This window comes from Netta rufina (genome assembly GCF_964035555.1).
Source record: "Netta rufina genome assembly, chromosome: 9".
Lineage (NCBI taxonomy): Eukaryota > Metazoa > Chordata > Aves > Anseriformes > Anatidae > Netta > Netta rufina.
Genome location: NC_140132.1, coordinates 3,201,738 through 3,223,079, shown reverse-complemented (window position 1 = coordinate 3,223,079; position 21,342 = coordinate 3,201,738). Strand labels below are relative to the sequence as shown.

At 39.1% G+C, this 21,342-nt stretch overlaps 1 protein-coding gene across 7 annotated transcripts in view; it reads right to left on the bottom strand.

Annotated features, from left to right (window-relative positions):
* TRIP12 (thyroid hormone receptor interactor 12) overlaps nt 1-21,342 on the bottom strand; it is a 76,420-nt gene that overhangs the window by 33,903 nt on the left and 21,175 nt on the right. For 4 of the 7 annotated variants that reach the window (XM_084292054.1, XM_084292053.1, XM_084292055.1 and 1 more), the window contains 3 exons: nt 15,889-16,035; nt 8,850-8,975; nt 7,101-7,900 (listed from right to left, as the gene is read on the bottom strand). In XM_084292054.1, coding sequence (XP_084148180.1) covers nt 7,101-7,900; nt 8,850-8,975; nt 15,889-15,986 — 1,024 coding nt within the window. In that variant the 5' untranslated portion in view covers nt 15,987-16,035. The remainder of the gene's footprint in view (nt 1-7,100; nt 7,901-8,849; nt 8,976-15,888; nt 16,036-21,342) is intronic. The other 3 variants (XM_084292058.1, XM_084292059.1, XM_084292056.1) reach the window with 2 other exon arrangements.

Sequence of the window (21,342 nt, the reverse complement as noted above, 5' to 3'; positions counted from 1 at the left end):
GCAGCTCTACAAAGTGAAACAGGACAGCTTCTACATAACTACAGGAAGTCTACAACAGCTTTTTGTCACCTTACACTGATCTGCTATTCCACTGAAAGAAAGGCTTAAAAACTTATTTTTACTCATTTATTTTTTGTACCAAACTCCGAATTGTTACTCGGACACCTTTTTGTAACCCATGTGCTCCAATTACATACACAGGAGCTTGTAGGCCTCCTCATGCTCAACAAATACTGTAAGATACATTATTTCCATGTGTTTATGTTCAAAACACCTAAAACAAAAATGATTTAGCTTTAGAGCATAGAGAAAAAGAAACCAGTGTGTTTGGGGGGGGATATCTGTTTTGCCCCTACCCCTTAGGTAAATGTGTGCAGCATTAACTTAGCCACAATCACTAGACAAATCTTAACTTTTAGTCACAAGCAGTTCGATCTACATTAGTATGGCTTAACAATAACTGCCTTAAAACCAAATGAGACTCCCCCACCCACCAGAAGTCAAGCACTGCCAACATTGAGATCTGCAATGTTTTGTGTGTGTTTTTGTTTTAACTACATCCCTTCAAACCCTATCACTGCTGTAAGGTCTTCCTTTAGGCAAATAACCAAGAATATTTTCACAACTCTGGGGAGCGAATTGAGTTTTTAATTTAGAAGTATTTGCACTGTTGAAGACTAACACAGCTGATATTAATTTGCTCTTGTTTATGATGAAATAATTAGAGCACTGCTCCCTCTACTGGCAACACAGCAGAAACAGAACACATTTAAGCATGAACTGTATTTTAGCACAGTACCTATCAAACTGGCTTCTGCTAATTATTCCTAAAAAAAAATCCAGGAATATTGTCATACTTAAGAATGAAGCAACTATGTAACTATGTAAGTCTTGATAGAATACTTAACAGAAAAGGGAATGTAATCCGAAAAGTTATTACTGACCTAGTCAATAGTCTGTCCCCTGGACACTACACCATATTTGATCCAGGAACACATTAACTGCATACAGCATTAAGTTCCATGCAGATTAAGGTTAACCTGATATTCCTGTGTTTACCATACACCTGGCTTATTAACCCCAGAAACTTGGCAACCTAAGAAAACAAGCGACTGTACCTAACAGCTACTGCAAACTGAGCTGAAACAAGGCAGCCACCTGGATTTTCAGTCTGTACACACAGATTATGCTTTTTTTTTTTTTTAATATATTTTACTTTTTTTAAAAAATACTCCTAAAGCAGTGGCACTTTTACTATGCGTGGTTGCAAACCAACAGTTTAGGTTGAAGTTGCTAAAACAGAAGCAGTTAATGAATCCAGCCCTATTTACATCCAGTAAATTACTTGCCTTGTTTGTGGTAGGGAAGGAAGGGGGAGTGCTGGAGAGAAGACAAGAGCAGTTTGAAACAGCTGCTGCAGGATCCTATGCCACAGCTATCTATGTTTCAAGTCCTATAAATGCAGATTCAACAAAACTCCTCTCATAGCTGACTATTTTACATTAAAAAATGCATGCATTAAGTATAATAGCACTACATTTGACCACAACAGCCACTCTAGGAGTTCATAGCTACAGATTAGCTCATTAGCTACAGATACCAAATAGTCTACTTCTCCATGTAACATCGTGATGAGATTCTAAAAATGAGGTGTACTTTTGCTTTACATTTGTATCAGAGATTAACTTTATGTCCACTGGAAAAATAAACACTTGAGCTCCTCACATCAGAAGGTCAGCTGCTGCTTGAAATCTGCGGGTTCTCTGTTTCAAGTGGTCAGCCCTAAGCATGAGGTTTGTTCTTAGCAGATTCGCAATAGGCAGATCAACGACAGACACCACCTTCACTGAAAATGAAGTGAAACGGACTTAGCATAAATCCTGTCTTTACATAAGCTAAGGGCAGCGGTTTCACAAGGCAGCGGAGTTAAACAGCCTGCTGCTGTGTCTAACAGTGTGGTTCTGCTCACTCATGCCTTACTACCCTGACCCAAGGCCGAGGTGCCCAGCACACACTCTGCACACCTTCCTCTTGGTCGCTCTCTGTCAGACCAGCGAGCTGAGCTAGCGGGACAGGGATCAGCTGAGCACAGCCACCACGAAACACAATGGCAATGAAGCTGTAGAGGGGATTGCCCTTGTCCATAAGAAGCACTCAATTAGTTGAGCCATCGCTTTAAACCAAATTACCTCAGTAAGGTTCTGGAGAACATAGAGCTTCCCGTTACTGCCTGCTGGATGAGCTGCAAAACACATCATAGGCTGAGCACCCAGAAAGCTGAGTTCATTTTCTCCTGCTACTCATTGAGTGCTCTGCTCATCACATCTTTTTGCACGTTTCTTTCTTCCCAAATCTTTTCTTCTACACATCTACCATAGCACTTGCGTGCATCTACCTCCCTCTAGTCATTTCCCAGGCTAAAAAGGAAGTGACAAATGATTTCTCTGAACTTGTTCCCTTCCTGCTGTCTGTAGCCACTCTCTGCCTTTAAAGTTCATCGTTTAAGAATGCTAAGTCAGTCTTACCACTTGCATATTTTGGGAAATCCTTCGAGTCTTTCCAGCACAAGTTCAGGACTGCTAGCTCCTTCAGCACAGGACCTTTTTCCCCTCACACTTTCAGATTTAACCCTCCCCTGAACATCCTGCTAGCAGGCCTCCTGCCTGGGAGTTAGTCCTGCACCTACGGGAGTCACAGGATGAAAACAGCCCCAAGCCTTCACTGGCAAGCAGGGTACAACCTATATCCATGTAGATGGAATAAACGATCGCTATGGCTGTCTGCCCAAGGAAAGCACCAGTCATGCTGTCACAGACAGCAAGGGCTTTCAGGTGAACTAGTTTCATGTTCATCTCCAGAAGTTAACTGTCTGTTACAGGGGTGGCGCTGACTGAGCAACCCTGTAAGATCCATTTCAAAGAGCTAGGAGATGTCCACGTGTGACACACCTTCGAAAAAAATAGGTTTAAGCAGTTCATATTAGGCAACTACAGAAGTTTCAAGATGGAAGCTTTAGAATTGAAGCAGAGCCCTAGGTTTCCCTATGGCAAGCAGATAAATTGCTCATGCCATGACATCATCTTATTTGCATGCCAAACACGCATGTTAATGAGCCTGAAGGAAAAGAGAACCAAACAGGCTAAACCTGAAACACTGTAGCCGTACCAAAATAAAATGTAAAAAAAAAATGTGAAGATGTTCTTCAGATTATTATTTTTTTTAAGTCTGTTTACTGGTCAGCATTTTTTACAGGCATTTTTGCTGTATGAAAGAAACAAGTTCTGAAAGCAGCCATACTACATTTACTTATTTTAACAGCCTGAGTGTATTACATAAGCCAAAACCAAGTCAGATTTTCAAAGTATATAACCCCAAACACCATTTGTTGGCAGTTCAGAAAGATAATCAATAGAGATTTACTTCTTAGGGCTGTAAATTTACATTTTAGATTGGCTCCTGCGTTGAGCTGCTTTCTAGCTCAAGCAATAAATGTGGGGTAAAAACACCATTGGCAGGGGAAGGCACCTACTGTCTCTCTAACATGCCACTGTGCCCCTCAATACCAACCCAGACATCCTCAGCTGTTAACTAGAACCCCATAGAGCCCATCACCACAACTATAACCATCTCTTACCTAGTCAGTTTATTTCCTTAATGCAACATACAGGCACTACAGGCCAGCATTGCCACCTACCATTGCAAATAAACTAATTCAGAGCTATTTTCAGACTTCCCCTCACCCCTGCCCATCCCCTTTCAAGTCAGGAGTTACACCACCACCATGCTCTGTGTTCACCTTTATCTGGCTTTTCACTATATCCATCAGCCTTCTCTTCTCAGCCCCCCAAATCTTCAAGTACTAGGTTGAGGATTCTCATTTATGGATAGCTACTCCAGGTCACCCTGCTCTCAGCATCATCCCAGCCATCACTGACAGCTTCTTCCTACTTAAAAGGTAAGACCCCATACAAAGAGAGGCAGAGATTTCCCTGATAATAGAAGCATGAATAACTATAAAAAAAAAAAAGGCTTAAGTCATTTGACACAATTTGCAACATTCCAAAATTTCTAAAAGTTATAGTGCTTGAAAGGACATGAAAATAGTCAAATCAAGAGCAAAACTAAAAATTTGCCTTTTTTAACCAAAATATTTAGCTGCAGAACAAGAGGTGGAAGCCTTCAGTCTATTTTGATTTTTCCAATGAACTTCCTAGTCTTTATTCAGTAATGCCACTGACTCAGTTACCCTTGCAACACACAACTGCTATGTATCTAGCTGAAATCTCTGAAAGTCAGCTTGGCTGCATTTAATGCCCATTACTTATCCAGTGAGGACAGAACAAGAAACCTGAGGGTTGTCTCCTCCAGTATGTGGGAGGCACCTGCAAAGATGGCAATCACATCTCTCCTCATCCTTCTCTTCCATAGGGTAAGCCACCTCAGCTCTTCTGGTTTTTCCTTCAAAGATCACAACCACTAATAATAATTCTTGTACTTGAAACTACTTTAAACTGAACCATGTCATTCTTTGACTGCAATATCCAGAGATGAACAGCACTGTATTTACACAGACATGGCTGACCACATCGGCCAGTCACAATAATCTCCCCTCTCATCCCAGACCATTCTTCAGAGAACCACTCCCCCACCAGCATTTTTCCTGACTTCTTCCATGGCTGTTTATTTTACACTAGTTCTATCAGCCCTAGTTCAATTTTTAAACAGTTCTTTCATATTATACCTTTATACAAATCTACTGAGTTTCAGCTTCTACTAAGAGAACTACCATGACTTCTAAGTACATTTCTCCAGAGGGGAGTACACCACAGTTTGATCTAGATCACCATTTGCTTTACTGCTTTGGAAGGCCTTAGGGTTGTTATTTGTGTGAGATACCAGCTACTCCTGCTCCCTTATCCTCCAAAGGTATTAGCTTACCAGAGAAAATAAGTTTGACCTGACCCCTCCTTCCTTAAAAACCTACCCTTCTGATTTCTTATTTCTTAATATTTTCTTGACATTTCTCAACATTACTCAAAATGTGTATCTTGTTGAAATATTTCAAAATTGTACCAGTATTTTCTAGTTAGTGAAGCTGTATAACAGCCAAGTATTAACTTATCCATTTAAGAAATAATTACTATTGATTCCCAGATTATTTCAATTTGTTGTCAGAGCTTTAATGCACTATTCAAAAAGCTAAGACTATTTGAAAATACAAATATTAGCACTCTCCATCTATTCTAGATGGAGTTCTTACATCTTAGTGATATTTAGCATAATCATACTCCAGTGATATTCAATAATAGCTATTCAATTAAGTTTTGTTGTAATCCAAACAGATTACACATTTTAGACTTCCCAATATCACATCTTTCCTCCTCAAACTGGGATGCTACCTAGAGAAAGCAACTTTCTTTAAACTCAAACGGAGTCTAGAAATTCTTACTATGTTTTGTAACCCTTAACACTGACTTTTTAAGTATACATATTTACAGTCTATACCAACTTGGTTTTCTGTCATTACTTGAATATCTTAGTTCTACTTACGTTTATCTTATGCCAAAGCTGACTTTCAGGTCACAAAAGAGCTAAAGCTAGTCAAGCTGGCTTTCTCAGTACATTCTTTGAGATAATTTAAGCTTGTATTCTCAATGTTGTTTTTCAAGCTACTCCACAACCCCACCACCGCAGGTTGTGCTATCCCACCTTTCTCACTCCGTGCTGAAGGGTTATAAGCAGTCATATAAATTACCTTCTGCCTTCACCTTTTTGTGTTCACATAGAAGTACATTCTTTCACCTCCCTGTTGCTTTTCTCCTTTGTCAAAGAGTTGCCCATAACTAAAAGGCAGGCTTCATTAAGAGCTAACTTGATGGTCAGTCAGTCTTGTCCAATTCCTACCCATTCCTTCATCTCATTATCCTGGGGAAATTCAGTTTTCCCCCTGAGGAGCCCACCAAACAGTGGAGTCTTGAATCAGGTACACGTAAAGTCTTGCCATAAGAGAGCAGCCCCTCTCCCCTTCCCCAATGCCATCCTTCCCCAACTAGGTTAGGTCATTCTAGAATCAATACTCCAGTCATGCAAGTTATCCAAAACAAGCCTGTTAGGTCAATTAAATCTATTTTGATTACACAGGAAGCCATCCAGTTCCTCTTGTTTATTTCACATATTTCCTGCATTAGTATTAGCTATAGACATGCCCTAGTTGGGACATGCTACTCATGATCATGCCTAGGTAAATGTGCAACAGTTACCAGGCTTAGGAATCCAACCTATTAAAACAAGTTTTATAGAATATATGCTATGAAAAAAGCATTTGAAGTTTATTATGCTGCCTTGGTGTACCATGTTTTTCAAGCAAACAGAGCTCTAAGCATAACCGCACACTAATGAGCAGCGGCTCTGGCTTAGAAACAGCCTAAATCCTTATCAGAATGTACAAGAAAGGTACCTACTACTCCAATTCAGCACTAGGGAGGACATGTTTTATAAGAACAATTTAAAAGATAAAGTAATTCACATGCCAGTCACTATGTATACAAGTTTTAAAGTTTAAAATATTATTGATCTTAGACTAACATGAGAAACTGGCACCATAAAAAATGTAGCAAACCTAACCTGAAAAAAGAAACCACAAGTTAGATAACTTGTTTAACAGTGAGTATCACTCCCAGTCAGGGCACAGAGTTAAAGGAAATGAAAAAAGAAGTTAAAACAGAACAAGTAAACGTTAGAAAACTTCATTTTGTATGTCCCATGACAATGATATGCAAGTATCTTGTATAAATTTTAAAAATTGACATGCAAGATAGAGAAGTATCTTAGGCCTACAGAACAGACGGCGTACTTTTGCTTTATCTAAATCATTTGCTATATATATAGCAATATACACATATTGATAAAACAAACAATATAGATATATCTAAGTGGTTTCAGTCACAACTTTACCTAAAAGCTCAGTAGAATAAAATAAAGTTATTTCTCTTTACCAAGGACCCAAGAACCCTGTAAACAATGAAGGAAGTATTTGTTTAGAAGAGTTAGTTTTAAAACATACATGTATATTCTTCCGTAAAAGAAAGTGAGCAGCTTACTTGCTAGCTTGGCCTGTAGTCCTGAAGGTCCAGGTTTTGATGTCTCAGACTTGGAAGAGCCTGGTAGAGACAGTTTTGTTTTAGGGAGACTAACTTTTGGACTGAATCGAGCAGCCCAGTCAAACTTTGAAGAGCCACCTGTTTTACTCTGTTCTTTGTCCCTGCTGCTCCTTCTTGGACTGGGGCTGGATGCAGAACGGGAACGTCTAGCCTTATTCTGGTCCTTTCCCTGTTTCACTCTGGCACCCTGAGGAACAGTAGAAGAAGCAGAGGCAACAGCAGAAGAGGAAGAGGACGTCGAAGCTGAAGAAGAAGAATCAGTGATGGTGCTACACCCAGCTTTGGCTGAGGTCACCGATTTTGAAGCCAGCTTGGAGGGTTTTGCTGACTTTTCTTCAGCGCCAGTTGATTCAACTGCTGAACCACTCTTTATACAAGACAGACTCTCTGTCCTTTTCCTTTTCTGACTTCGGGAGCTACCAGCAGCTCCACCCTTTCTGGTGTGAGCCTTGCTCGTTGATGGCAATTGTGTAGACTTAGACTGTTCTTGGTCTGAGTGTCTTCTCTTAGATTTAGTATGTGGCTTGTTAGTTTCCAAGGAAGTTTCAGTGTGTTGAAGTGCTTTGGGTTTTTTAGCAGAGCTAGGAGAATTGGTCCTGCTGTAGTCTGGACTAGCACTGCGTTTAACTCCTCGAGAATTTTCTTTCTTAGGCACTTGCCCCGTTTTTTGCTTTTCTGAAGTATTGACTCTTTCTGGATCTTCTTGTTGTGGTACTAAAACAGCAGATGAACTACAGCCTCTGTAGAAGCAAGCAGGAATAGCATTAGTGTTAAACTCAAAGAACCTCATGCTGTTGCTGACACTTATCTTGCAAAACCATTGCAATCTCTAATAATAAAGGAAACAACAGGTAAAATAACCTGTCAAATATTAAATTGACATTGATACAAAAAGCATGCTTATACAAGATCATACTCCAGATTTCATTGCAAAAAAAAAAAAAAAAAAAACCTTTGCTAGCAGGAGAACTAAAACGAACTGCAAAATAAAAGCACAGGGCGCTACTTTTTAGCGAGAAAAGCTACTAGATTGATTTCACTAGGATTGTATATAGACATGTAAATCCATTAAAACAAAAATTCAAGCCATGAAGCTGAATGTTTGAAAATGTAATTCCACAAGAGAACAAGAACTGTTCAGTAATGTGTAACTGGTCATAACTGGATTCTAGTTCACTAAAGGCTGTCAGACCCAAGTCTCTCAATCTTATCTGATTAATTACCTTAATTTTAAGAAACAAAAAGTGTAAAATTCTCCTCTATATGCTAAAAAGCTGTTCCGGTGCATACACAGCAGAAGTGTATGAAAATAAATAATAAACATGACCAAGATGATTACTCTGAACAGGCATTCCTTAGATTGTAGGTTTCAATTAATATTGGACATCTCTCAGAACTCCTTGGTCTATCTTCCTCCAAAACAAAGGGGGAAGAGAGGAAAAGAATCTGCAAGTATTCCAGGACTAGTTATATAGAATGTGTATGCTCCAATCACTGACTGAATACTCTTAGCTGAATTACAAGTACAAAACATGAACAGAACATAAGACACTGAAACAAATCCATTGAACATAATGCTAGTTTAAAGCCTGTCATACATTTCATAACAGTTCTGTATAGCCAGACATATTACATACAATAATGAAGCGCAGATAACACTGATAACATATGAATATGAAGTGCAATTACCTTCTGGAAAAGTGCCCCTTGGACTGTTCAGAAGTAGTATTAGACTGCACTTTGGGTGTCTTTGAAATAGATTTTCTACTCTCAGGAGGGCTATGTGCCTTATGTTTTGCCTGCCCTAAATGTGACCTGTCAGCAGAAAGTCAAAACAGAAAGCTATCAGGATACTGAGACACAGATTAAAAAATTCCACCTACAGGTTTGTGTTTGTACCTTTTACAAATAAGTATTAGATTAAGTACAACTTCAAACTCTTAACACATCAACCCTTTCACATTAAGGCAGTATTTTAAGAGAATCACCTGGTCTGGTTACAAGTCACTACCAATATCACTGTTTTGTACAGCACAATTTTTTATTCATTTTAAGTAAATCAAATATTTCCTCATGCCTAAGCTGTGCAGGTAAGTCCAAATTTCTCTGGTGTGCAAGAATACTTAAGTGAAAAATTCAGCAGTGTTTGCCAGCACAGTAAGGCACAAGACCAGACCACCCCTCAAAGACCTCCTCTCAGATATATCTATACGCTCAACCTCAAGATTCCATGCATTAAGACTTTATGCAGTTACAAGTATTTACAAGTTTGTCTCTTTGCTCTTCAGTGTAAGAAAAAGCAATGCTTGGAATGGGAATGCAACCAGTTCCACTTGGTAGGAAAGCTCAACCTTGCCAATTCTTCTATGGCTGCAGCTCCACCAACTCAAAAGGACTGAGCACTCTCTGGAAGTGAGAGGAATAAAGTAACACATGCTACTGATGAAGGAAGACAAATGAGACGGGAAACCTGTGATGTCAGAGAAAGGAGCACGTTTCACATAGATAAGCTACGAGAGTTCTTTCAAGCAGCTTTCATCTATGTGCAAAAGCTTGTTTGTTGTATGAGCTCTGACTAGAGGACAAAGTTCATATTACACTTTCAGTAATATTTAAGACCGAAGTTACATCTTCAAAAATATTCCACATCTGTGTTTCAAAACCAATGGGTATCACCATCTGCAAGACTCAGAAGAGACAGCTCATCAGCATATAAAACAGCACAGTGTAAATAATTGCTAAGGCAACAGACACCTTTCTTTTACTTCCCTGTCTAGAACATGCTTTTGACTTAGCATTAACTAGGAAATTTCAACCATTCATATCCTACCCACATAGAACAGCTGAGCACCACTAACCTTTATTAGCCTCAAACTGTCCAAGTATTAATGCTGGAAGCAGCAACACTTCAAGTTAAACAAGCGCTGATTGTTTCCAAAGAGCCTAGACGAATCACATCAAAATGCTACCCATCTCATCCTTCAAGCAGAGCTATGCAAACACTTGTGAATCATACAGGCAAGGGAGGTGGAATGGGAATTTAAGACCGAAGCGTCCTATTCCAACCTATGTCCCCAAACAAGCAAAAAGTTTAGGCCAGGGAGCAAGTAGAGGTGATTTCCACAAGCTTTCAGATAGCTCTGCCCACACTACTAGACTTCTGGGATTTGGCTGGAAAAAACTAAGCCTACTACATGTCATGTCTGACATGTTCACTTTCTTTAGGAGGAAAATCCTGCTATGACTAACCAACTAAGTGATAGCCACATGATAATACTTAGAGCCAAAACACCAACATTTGAGTAATACAACCGTTTGTCTTGGTAACTTTCCTTCATCAGTTTTTCCTAAAGTTATTTTTGTTACGTTTTTAAACTTCCTTCTGAAGTGACTTTTCGTTTCTCCTCAAGTATTTTTCCTAAAGTATTCCTAAAGCCAGTTACTCAGAAATTAATGAAGGCATCTAGACGGCCCATATTAAAGCAATATGTGGTGGCTCACACTTCTAACAACGGAAGTCTGAAGAGATCAACTGAACAGCATCTTCTCCATACTCAAATAATTTGTCTTTATTCCTCATATTAAGAAAAGTAATTTTTACTACCCAAAAGATGAAGTAAATCTTAGTCTCAAAACAGCAAATTCTATGAAAATAACCTTGGGAATGTTTCACTCAATCCTGAGTGTTTAGATTTTTCTTTTCCCAACAGAAGATTTCGGCATTAAATTTACTGTTCTCCTGAAGATAACTTCAATTACTCCAGCAATAGAAGTATAACATAATTTACACTTGATATTAGTCTTTTTTTTTTTTAATGTAAGCTAGCTGATCAGAGTTCATTTATTCTGAAATACATTTGAGAAGTTGATTTTAAGATTTTGTTTTGATTTAATTAGAATTGAATTCAACTTAGTGCTTTAAGCATTCACAGAACGCAAATAAGTAAAAAATCTTTTCAACCAAAATATGGCAAAAAGCAGTGCACCACCACATCAAGTATTTAATGCATACACTGAAGAGTTTCCACTTATTCCAAGCTTGCTCCCTTCCACCTCTGAACCCTCTGGGTTCTTACACGCTTTAGAGATGTAATTCCATACCAGTGTTCAATTCATATGGACACGCTACAACCATATTGTAGGGATTGTGAATGCTGTACTGTGCAAGACTATTCATATTCATTTTTTCTTTATCCAAACTATTAGTAGTAAATGCCTACAACCAAAGCAGGAATGTTACATGAGAAGCACAACAAATAGGCAGTCAGAAGCGACAAGGATTTTTATTAGTATTATTTTATTTTCAGAAGACTGTGCTTTCAATTTTCACTCAAGTTTAATCATTCACCTTGCATGTGGTCAAGTAGGTACACAAGACAATAGTAACCATACATGTAGTAGCACATCAGTTAAAAGGAGCATGACATTCAACTCCCTTCTCTAGGATCTATACAATGGCAAAAAGACTGGCAATTTAAAGACATTGTAAGAGAAGGTTAGAACTATACACCAACTAACAAGTGTCCCAATTTATTTTGGGATTGGGACAGCTTGCTTAAGGTCTTGTTAAAAGTTAACTTATGTTCAAAAGTTGTTAAAATAGTCCAATGATATAGAAACAAGATGAGGAACACTTTGAAAACTAAGTGTTATGGGAGTTGCATGGACGGTTGAAAGTTTGATTCATGTTAAAAGGCTGTAAGCTGCCTGTAATTTCACATGTGATTCAAGGCTTTTAACCTTAACTGGCCCAGTTACAAGCTCTTTATTTTTTCCCATTAATAAATCTTCCATTCAGAAAATTAATTTCAATAAATATTCCAGCAAGAAGTATTTTGAGAGAATAAGTGAGGAAGAAGGTTAAGTATGAGCTTGTGTTTGTCTGTTTTCATTCGCAGAGGCAGATCCAGAAAGACTGAGGGCTTGCTGCACCTTCAGGAGTTTTTTCCACAACAAAGAGGACAGTGTCATTATTACTTCAAGGCTCACTTAGCTGGGCTGAGCTGTCTGCTGATACACATTTTAAATCACAGGCAGACACTCAGTTCAGCATAACACTTAGACAAGTTGACAAGTGACCTACCACCCAGCTTGCCAGATTTGTAGAAACAGTCCTGTGGAAACCACCAGCCCTTAGCTTTCTTTAGCAAAAGCATAAGGAAGATCTCACTAGAACCCTTCCTCAAAAAGTTACTCAAAAAGATACCTTTTGAAGCTAGTTAATAACCAGTGTTTCACCTAATTGTTGCTCCTCAGTAGCTGAAAATAAAGCACTCAGTGCTTCCAAATATGAAATCTACAAAACTAAGAACATTTAGTTCTACCAAAAGCAAGATACAAAGGTAATTGTACACATGAAATAGGCTGTGTAAATCAAAACAACCAAAAATGAAAAAAGCCTCTCTCCTCAGGCAACTCAAGCCTCAGGCAAGATGTTAGTTCTTAACATATTATCAAGACTGGTCCAAAACCAGATCCCGTTCAGAACAGAAGTGATGTAATTGACAGAAAGGCTCTTCTGCCTTTAGTATTTTAAAAGGGTCAGACTAAAACGTATTCCAATGTTATCTATACAGTTTACAACTCTTGCTTCTCATTTAGTCTCTAATCCCAAGCACACATGAATATCTAATATATTCCAAAAATCTACTTTGCATACAATATTACACTTTTGCTACAACAGTCTGTACATCACTCATGTCAAATTGAAATCATACTTTAGAATTACTTTTCCTAAAGATCACAGAAAAGTTGACGATATGCAGTTTAAGTACTCACTTCATGCCACTGGAAAAAAATAGTATTTTGCAATACTTGCACACAGGACCACTTCCATCACTCTGCACCAAAACACTGAAGCATTGCTCAGAACTGAAAGAAACAGTCATCCACAATACTTTCTGAAAAGATCTTATGTGCCTTGCAACAACACTTCCAAATGGCCGCTGTTCAAAATAAATGCTAGTGGCTCAGCAGCAGTCTGTGGCCTCACTGGGGTTTTAAGCCACAAGGATGTAGCTCTTCAATATACATAGGACAACGTAGTTACGGAATTAAGAAAGCAACAGTAAGTACCTCCTAGCCCTTTCACTCCCCACAAGAAAGAGCACTCTTATTAATGGATCTGTGTCCCAATCCTCTTCAGTTTCCCTTTGCAGAAGGAAACTATCACTCCTGCTTCCTTACAAACCTGAGAGTCCATGTTCAATGCAAAGTGCTAGAAGAAAGAGTTCAGACAGGAGTTCTTGTTGTACAATTGGGGGGGTTCCATCATAACTTAAAATTACTTTTATGAGGATACCATTAAGTACTTTTCAAGCTGAAAGTACTGCATCATCCACAACAGCAGGGCATTCAAAGCAGTTATTTCAAAATCACTAACAAAAAAAAAAAAAAAAAGGAAGAAACACATTAGTCAAACTTCACTGAGGCATGTGTATGTGCATACATGGAAGGGAAAGGGGGGGGGGGGGCAGTTCACCTGTTTATATATCTGTTTTCAGAAACATACCTTTGGTTGTTTTTCCTGGATGTGTTTTTTTTTTTTTGCTTTTTTTTTTTTGGTTTGTTTGTTTTTAAAAAAAGCACATTGCAGACGCTAAGCTTACTGCCAATTTGTGCTGTAACAATCTTTCCACATGGCCTGTGAACTTCAAAACATTTGTTTAAAAAAAAAAAAAAAATCAAACACTTAAATATCAAATCAAGTTATCAAGCTAGATGTGCAATCACTAGTAAACAACAGGAGAAAACACATCACAGGCTTTCCCCATTCAGAAGTGTTATTGGGGTGACACTAATAGAGTCCGGTCTAAAACAAAACAGCATCGCACTATTGCTTCCAGGTTAAGGTAAATCTGCCAATACTATATATCAAAGGAGGAAGATTCCACATTTATTTTTACTTATTAGACCAGACAGGAGTTCACAATTTCCAAAGTCTTTATGTAAGTGAAGAATAGCTGCTCATCAAGTAAAAAAATCAATGAAGTTCTAGCAAGAAACCTTTCAGATGTACAAGAATCAGAGATACAAATTAGCATTTCAGCTTGGAAGAGATATCTTTCTCTGACCTCCTTCACAACAGACTTTACTTGAGGAACCTTACTGAGGAGAACATACAGAAGACAATAGGAAATGGAATTCATTATAATGTTTATATTTGCAAGTATGCTTTATCCAGGCCTTTATGTGCTTTGCTAACCAAAAATGCTCGTAAATAGCTGCAAAGGTAGCAGAGGTCCCGTTCTAGAGAACCCACATTTTCAAAATCGTGCTAAAAAGAAGTGAGCAGGTTTGAAAGCTTCCATCAATTTCAAATAAACAAAGACCTTTAGTTCTGATAAACCTCTTACTTAGAGAATTTTGACTGACATTGACTTAGTAAGAGATGGAAGATGTTCAGACATTTAAAACAAGTTGCAATGCACGAAAACACACGATTTTCATTGTAAGAGAGTAGTGTTACTCCGAAAACTCTTCAGATTGTCTGCTTCATTGTAGAGCTTCTTCCTGACATTCTGCTACAGAATATCAAGAGAAAAAGAAAAAGAGTTGGTAGGGCAGTATCCACCTTAACATTTATTTGGATGTAGAGATAACACGATATGCAGAACAGTATGAAGGGTTCACCATGCCTCAGTTAAGGAGAACTCTCTAGAAACAGTGCTGGTCTGCAAAATAACCAGCTACATCAGGCAACAGCTTTATCCTCCCCATGCTATAAAACACAAGGCTTCTGCCCAGTGCTTCATCTTTCATTTTTCCATTTATGCAGTGTCTAGAAAAAGTAAAACCCAATTCTGTGGATCAAGTTATTTCCTACAAGGTTCCTTAAAAGAACAGTTAGCATCCTTCACCCACCAAACAGTGACCTTGTTTTCAGTTAGACCGCACACCAGTAAGAAATACTATCAAGGATTTGAATTCTAGTACAGAAAAATAAGTGGTGCCACTTAATGCAATATTTTAATGATACTCTTATACCATAGAACCCAAGGCCAAAATTCATGTATTCAAGCAACTGCACCAGTAATAGTTCTGAGGAAATGCAATGCATGGACAGATGCTGCCTACCATGGTACTGTAAAATTAGTGTAATGAAGAAAGGTTAACAAAATTAAAGGAAGACATATCCTTACATGCTTCACTCAGATAAAGACTCCTACTTCCTTAGTTGACATAATAATTACACAGGAAAGTTTCAAGGATCCAGTTCTGCATTACAGATGCAGCTACTTACAAAACAAATACTACCCAGCCCACTTGCTCACAAGTATGAATACATGACAAGCTCTTCGTTCTTGAATTATTCAAAACCTGCACAGAATTAACATGCAATGCAAGACAGAGATGCCAGTTACTTAATATTTTCTAAGAGCAACATAGATTTTCCCAGATTCCACAGACCAGTGAGTCTCCTTGCCCTCTGGAGACTCTTGTTAAAAAGACAAGGAAGAGGAGGAAGGAATTTGTTACTACCTGTGATTTTGTAATATTGCCTAGTTATGCTTCTTCCATACAGATCTACTACTGCTATTCTAGCTGCATCATAATGTGTAAGCCATGTTTCCAGGCCGTGCAACAATATTACAGATAGCATTTGAGGGGAGAAGAAGTTTTTACTCAAGTTTCAGTGCTTGGATTTCAGGGTAGAAACTTTAATTAAAGAATAAAGTTACCTTAACTTTGCCTTTATACATAAAAAACACAGAAACAACAATCATACCTTCCTCCTACTGCGTCGTCTTGTGGCTGGGCCCCAGCAGTGTTCCTCTGTGAACGTCGCAGTGACCCCCCTGGATTGTTATTAGGCCGGTTGGACATTGGCACCTCTCTCCTGAAGGGACATACCCTTTCTAGACACTATCATTCACTGAAAGACAAGAGAGAGACTCATTAAGACGTGAAGCATGAAGACTCACAAGCCATGCCTCAAAGAAAGCACATGTAAAATGCTATAGTTTAAGCAAAAGCTTAAGACAAAAAGACTATTAATTTTAAGTTTAGTTAAAAACACACAGGGTGAGATATAAATACCCTTCAGAAGAATCTTATGTAGAACAACCAGTTTCTAGTGCATCTATAACAGAAGACAGTCTACCAAAAAAGCAACAACTTATTTTACAATTATTTTATTTAAGGAGCCAAGATGAATGCAGTTTAAGAGCACCTGTATTTGTCAACATCAAGGAAAAAACTCACCAACTAGTAAAAACTCAATGCTTGATACAGAACCAACAGTATTTAAGTATTTTAACTGGTATTGTCATCTCCTGCAATGAGTTTCAAGAATAAGCAGCAGTATCCACAAGATAACAGAAGTAACTTATGCTTTTAAATCTGCTTCTTTCTCTAATCAGATTTACGCAACTCCCATTTATACCGAAAGCTACAGTAATTCAGAAAAAAAGATCTGACTAGAAACAAGAATTTATCATTCATGAGAGCCTAACTAGTGGGAAAATGTTTAGTTTTATAGGTGAAAGAATTAAACTGCACTATTGCTTTAAAAATATAAATGCCATAAAGCCCAACTAAACTTCAGAAACAGAGATATTTTAAGATTAACTCTCGCTTAAGTTCTCAGTGAAGAGAGGTGACCGGTATCCTGTAAAATCAGTGGTTCCAAACAGAAAGTACAGCAACAGGACCACAACCAGCAAATCCAGTTTTACTGTTTTTAAGTTGTGTGGAAACCAGTAAACACACAATTCCCCACACATGTTCACAGGTGAAAAAAGCCACAAGGAAAACAACCTGAGCTTAAGAACACAGTCTACACACTGATTTAGTATCTGTTCTATCTATAAGCACAGTAAGCAAGAAGTCTGACAGGAAAGGTTTGAGATACCACTTCAGCTGTAGGTAACTAAGGCTCAGCTCAAATCCTGTATCGCCAATAAAGTAACTCTGAAGACATCACTACAGCCAGACGATTCTTGACGGCCACTTTCTATTCCTCTAGAAAGATTTATGGAATTGAACAGAAGTGAGCAGAAAATAGCAGGGACTCCGTAGTTACTCCATTTCACTGGAGGCCGTAGGAAACCAGGCATATAAATTGGTATTATGCAAACCAGCACCTCACACACCGCGCACCATGCCCACAGGAACAGACGCGATCAAGATGCCTGCACAGCACAAGCCAGCCATCAGGCTCCCGCTAGCTCAGATGCAGTCTTCTTACACTTGAACGATTTAGAGTGGATTGGAAAAGGTCTGCTATAGCTGGAAGTCACGCCAGCTTGCTAGCACAGGCAGGTTAGTCAGCTGAAGGAAGTTTAGGTGGTAGCATTCTCTACAGAGCGCACAGGACAGGTGTGAGCCCAGTAACCCTGCATTACTAGCATTAAACAGGCAAAAAGCCCACTGAGGTTCCAGCACTGCCAAGAGGATCCAGCTGAAGCCAGTCACAGGCATTGTCAAATACTGTTGTGCACTCTCCTTCATGTCTTTATATTCAAACACAAGTGAAAACTACATCCCGGCGTAAACACCAGCAAGGAGGCAAGTTTTATCAAGTCTCTTTCTGTAAGGAAGAAACAGTATCCTCTGCACAGAGGTCAGCTTGAGGATTAAGTGAGGTGCTTATGTCAAACTGTCGGTCATATTATAAAATGGTTGCCATAAATCTCATACCACCTATAAGAACGTGCACTTCACGAGGACTCGCTGTGCAAGGAGCAATGCTAACTAGAGCTCTACTACCCCAGCCACATGCTTCCCCTGCTAGGGCCAGCACATAGACTTCTCCACAAAACGCCAGAAGATGCTAAAGGAAGCATCATACCCACAACCCTGGCACCATCTAGAGAAACCTTGATGCAATGGTGGCCTGCCTGCATCAAACAGCCACTTTCAGCAATTTGCTTTTAAGAGTTACACAGCACAAAGCATTGTTATACCCAAGACATTTTCAGCTGTGTCCAAAAATGAATTGGCAGTCATCTTTCCCTGCAAGCCATCCATCAAATCAAGACGATGCCCAGGTTGCAACATATATTGAAGTCTCTCAACTCAATGTTTCTTGATGTGTAGTGGTACCACAACTCCCCATTTGCCTTTCAATACAATGAATATAATGCTGCCTCATAATTTGGCTACAACATTTGACATCAAAGCATTAACTTCAGTTTCCCCTGTAAGTATCGATGACACACAGTATCAGGTGCCCAGTTAACCCTGCAAGAAAGAGGTCTTTTTAGTGAGTCACAACTGACTAGAGCTGCTATTAAAAAAAAAAAAAAAAAAAAAACACAGAAGAGAACCCTGAGGTTCCTAAATCTCATCTGTTCTCATTCAACTTTGTTCCTCCAATCCATCTGTAAGCTAAGTGCTGGGAGTGAGGCTTATTCCCCCCTCCCCAGCCTTAGATACCTGAGCCCGGTTACCTCAGAGAAGATGCACAGGCCAGCACATCAGCTGAGCTGCAGTCCTGTCACACCGCAAGACATCTATCTCCTTGACCACGTTGAGTGCTGACTCCACGCACCCACAATAAGATGAAGTTACAACTGTACACCAGACCTTTGTGCTTCAGTTAACAGGCTTTGTCATCTGAAAATGTTAAGTTCAGGTCCTTTGCTCGTATAAAGTTTTCTGTAAACACGGTATTTTAGTTCAAGTTTTACAGCTCTATACTCCTAGCTGTAACGATACCAAAGCACTGGCCTGCAGCAGCTCTCCTCATAAGCATAGGTGTTTTAGACTAAGAATGAACTCCAAAAAAAAAAAAAAAAATGTATTTCAAATAAATTCACAACACCTAACAGTGCTGGCATCAAATTGTTATCTTGCACAATATCCTTGTTTTAGTAAACACTTCCTTATTATGTTTGCCTGTTGTCTTTCTTACTCTGAAGAAAAGTAGAAATCAGTTTCTGCAGACCTAACAAACCTATCATGAGTGTTACAGCTACAAGTTGTGTATGCCAATGTATTACTTGTAGAGAGTCCCAATTGACCAGAAAATACAAAAAACACCTGTCAGCTTGCAGTGGAAGCTTTTCTGTTTACCTTCTCACTCCTGAAAGAGATGACAGGAAGTGACCGACACTCATCTGTAGCTCGCAAGCCAACAGATGAAAGACAACAAGCCTGTATCAGCTTTTATTTAACACCCAGAAGTACTTGCTGAAAGATGCTGAACTGTGATGTCCGCTATGGAGAGGAAAAGGAGTAAACAGAAGTGCTCCAACAGGCCTCAGGCCTTCAATCACATTAGATGAGAAACCAGTAAAAATCCCCATGAAAAAGAAACTAAGGCTTTTCAAGAGAAGGCGGCTTCCTGAATCTACTTGGATCACCTCCACAACTGGTACTCAAAGTTCTTTGCAAGAGCCTTGGTATGCAACAGCTTCTCAGGCTCCTGTAATCCAGCTTCCTGAATATTCAGGGCCATGTAGGGCCCCTGCCTGCAGCACCCCATTACAACGCCAGTTACCTGCTGGGACTTGAGCTAAGTGTGTTGGTCAGCACACTCTCCTTCACACCTTGGTGCAAACAGTGCCTTCTTTAATGCTGCAGCAGCAAACCAGTTTGTCAAAGTTACAAAAGCTTAGCACCCTGAAGCCAGTATTAGGCAAAAGGACAGAAGAAGGAAGGAAAGACATGAGGATGTTATGTGCCTTGAAAGTTCAGGACATTTTCTTCCAGCAAGTTGCAAACGTACTAACCAGAACTAGAGTTTAGTACATTTGTCAGAAAAAGTTAATTGTGAGACTTCAGATTCATATGCCCTCGCTTTAGTGCGGTGAATTTAGCTGATCAACTATATCTGTGACAAATCTAGTCATTTAGGGTAAAAGCAGCATTCTAAATATATAAGCATAACGCATTTAAGAGTTGAAAGCAATTGCAACCAAACTGAAGATCTTACTGCATAACGTTCAGTAACTACTGATTAGTTTCAGATCTTGCTTCATTTTCAACTGATCTCATTGCTGCACCTCATTTTTGCTCACTGCACACAAGGTTCTCCTTCACCTGCAAACATCCACACCTATTTTCTTGCCTTGCAAGCAAGCACTTGCTAATACTCAATTACTTCTACCACTTCACCAGCTAACTCAAATTTAAGTAGCAGTTTTACTCCAGTAGTTGGTTTAAACCAAGTCCTGTGCAGCTGATTTTCGTACAGCACTTTTCCTCACTACAATCTCTCAACTCAATACTTCTCAGCTCTGCCCAGCTCTTTCCAGTGCAGTCCTCACCTCCAAACAAGTGAGCCTTCACATCAAAGCTCCATGCAGGCAAAAGCCCTTATTCTCATTTTAGTAAGCTCTCATCCATTCTCGTACAAAGAGTTCATGGAATGACTGGGTAAAACAACTACTAAAGATTTCCTAGACAAATTAGTTTCTGACCACATTTCCCAAATTATCATCTTTCCCTTCTGCCGGACAAGAAGTTTCTACACAACAAGCAAAAGAGATCTTATCCCATGAAATACAGTAAGGATGCTGGATTTCAACTGCATTGATGTAAAGACTGTAATTCAGCTGCCTGAAAGCACTGGGCCTGAAGGAATGCCAAGCTTTTCTTACCCCAGCGCAGAAGCAAGCAAGTTACCACTTATTTTCTGATCTGTTTTCATGCCTATGTTCTCCCCACAAAAAGCCATAAGCTAAAGATGCTAGAGTTTACCTGCTGTACTGCATCTACTGATGCAAAATGCACAAGGGGACTTTTATCAGATTAACTGCTTTTAATATAAAAAAAACATACGAAACTGTGCTGAATGACACACAAGGTTGGATTATGTTATTTTTATATTCTCCCTCATAATGCTAAAATGAGGAAAAAAAAACAGCCCAAAACACATACACATGTATCCCAGAGCAAGTTCAGTACATGGAGTAGAACATTAACAGCTAAAAACATCATACAACCTCTCAGTTCTGTAACAATACCTCAACACAGGGAAGGCAGACAAACGAGCCAAGGAAGTTTGTTCTTAAGAACATTAGGTGCTAATGAAACAGATTTTTATACCTGCTCCAGCACAGAATTTCTATACACTGAGAAGCTTCATGACTTAGTTCTCTTGGAAGAGATTAATAAAACATTCATGGAAGGCAAGCAGACTTTAACAGCATACAAAGGCAAACTCCCATTCAGACCCGATGCCTTTTCGATACAGGGCTCAAGAGCAGCCCAAGTGCCAAGTTAGAACCCCAGG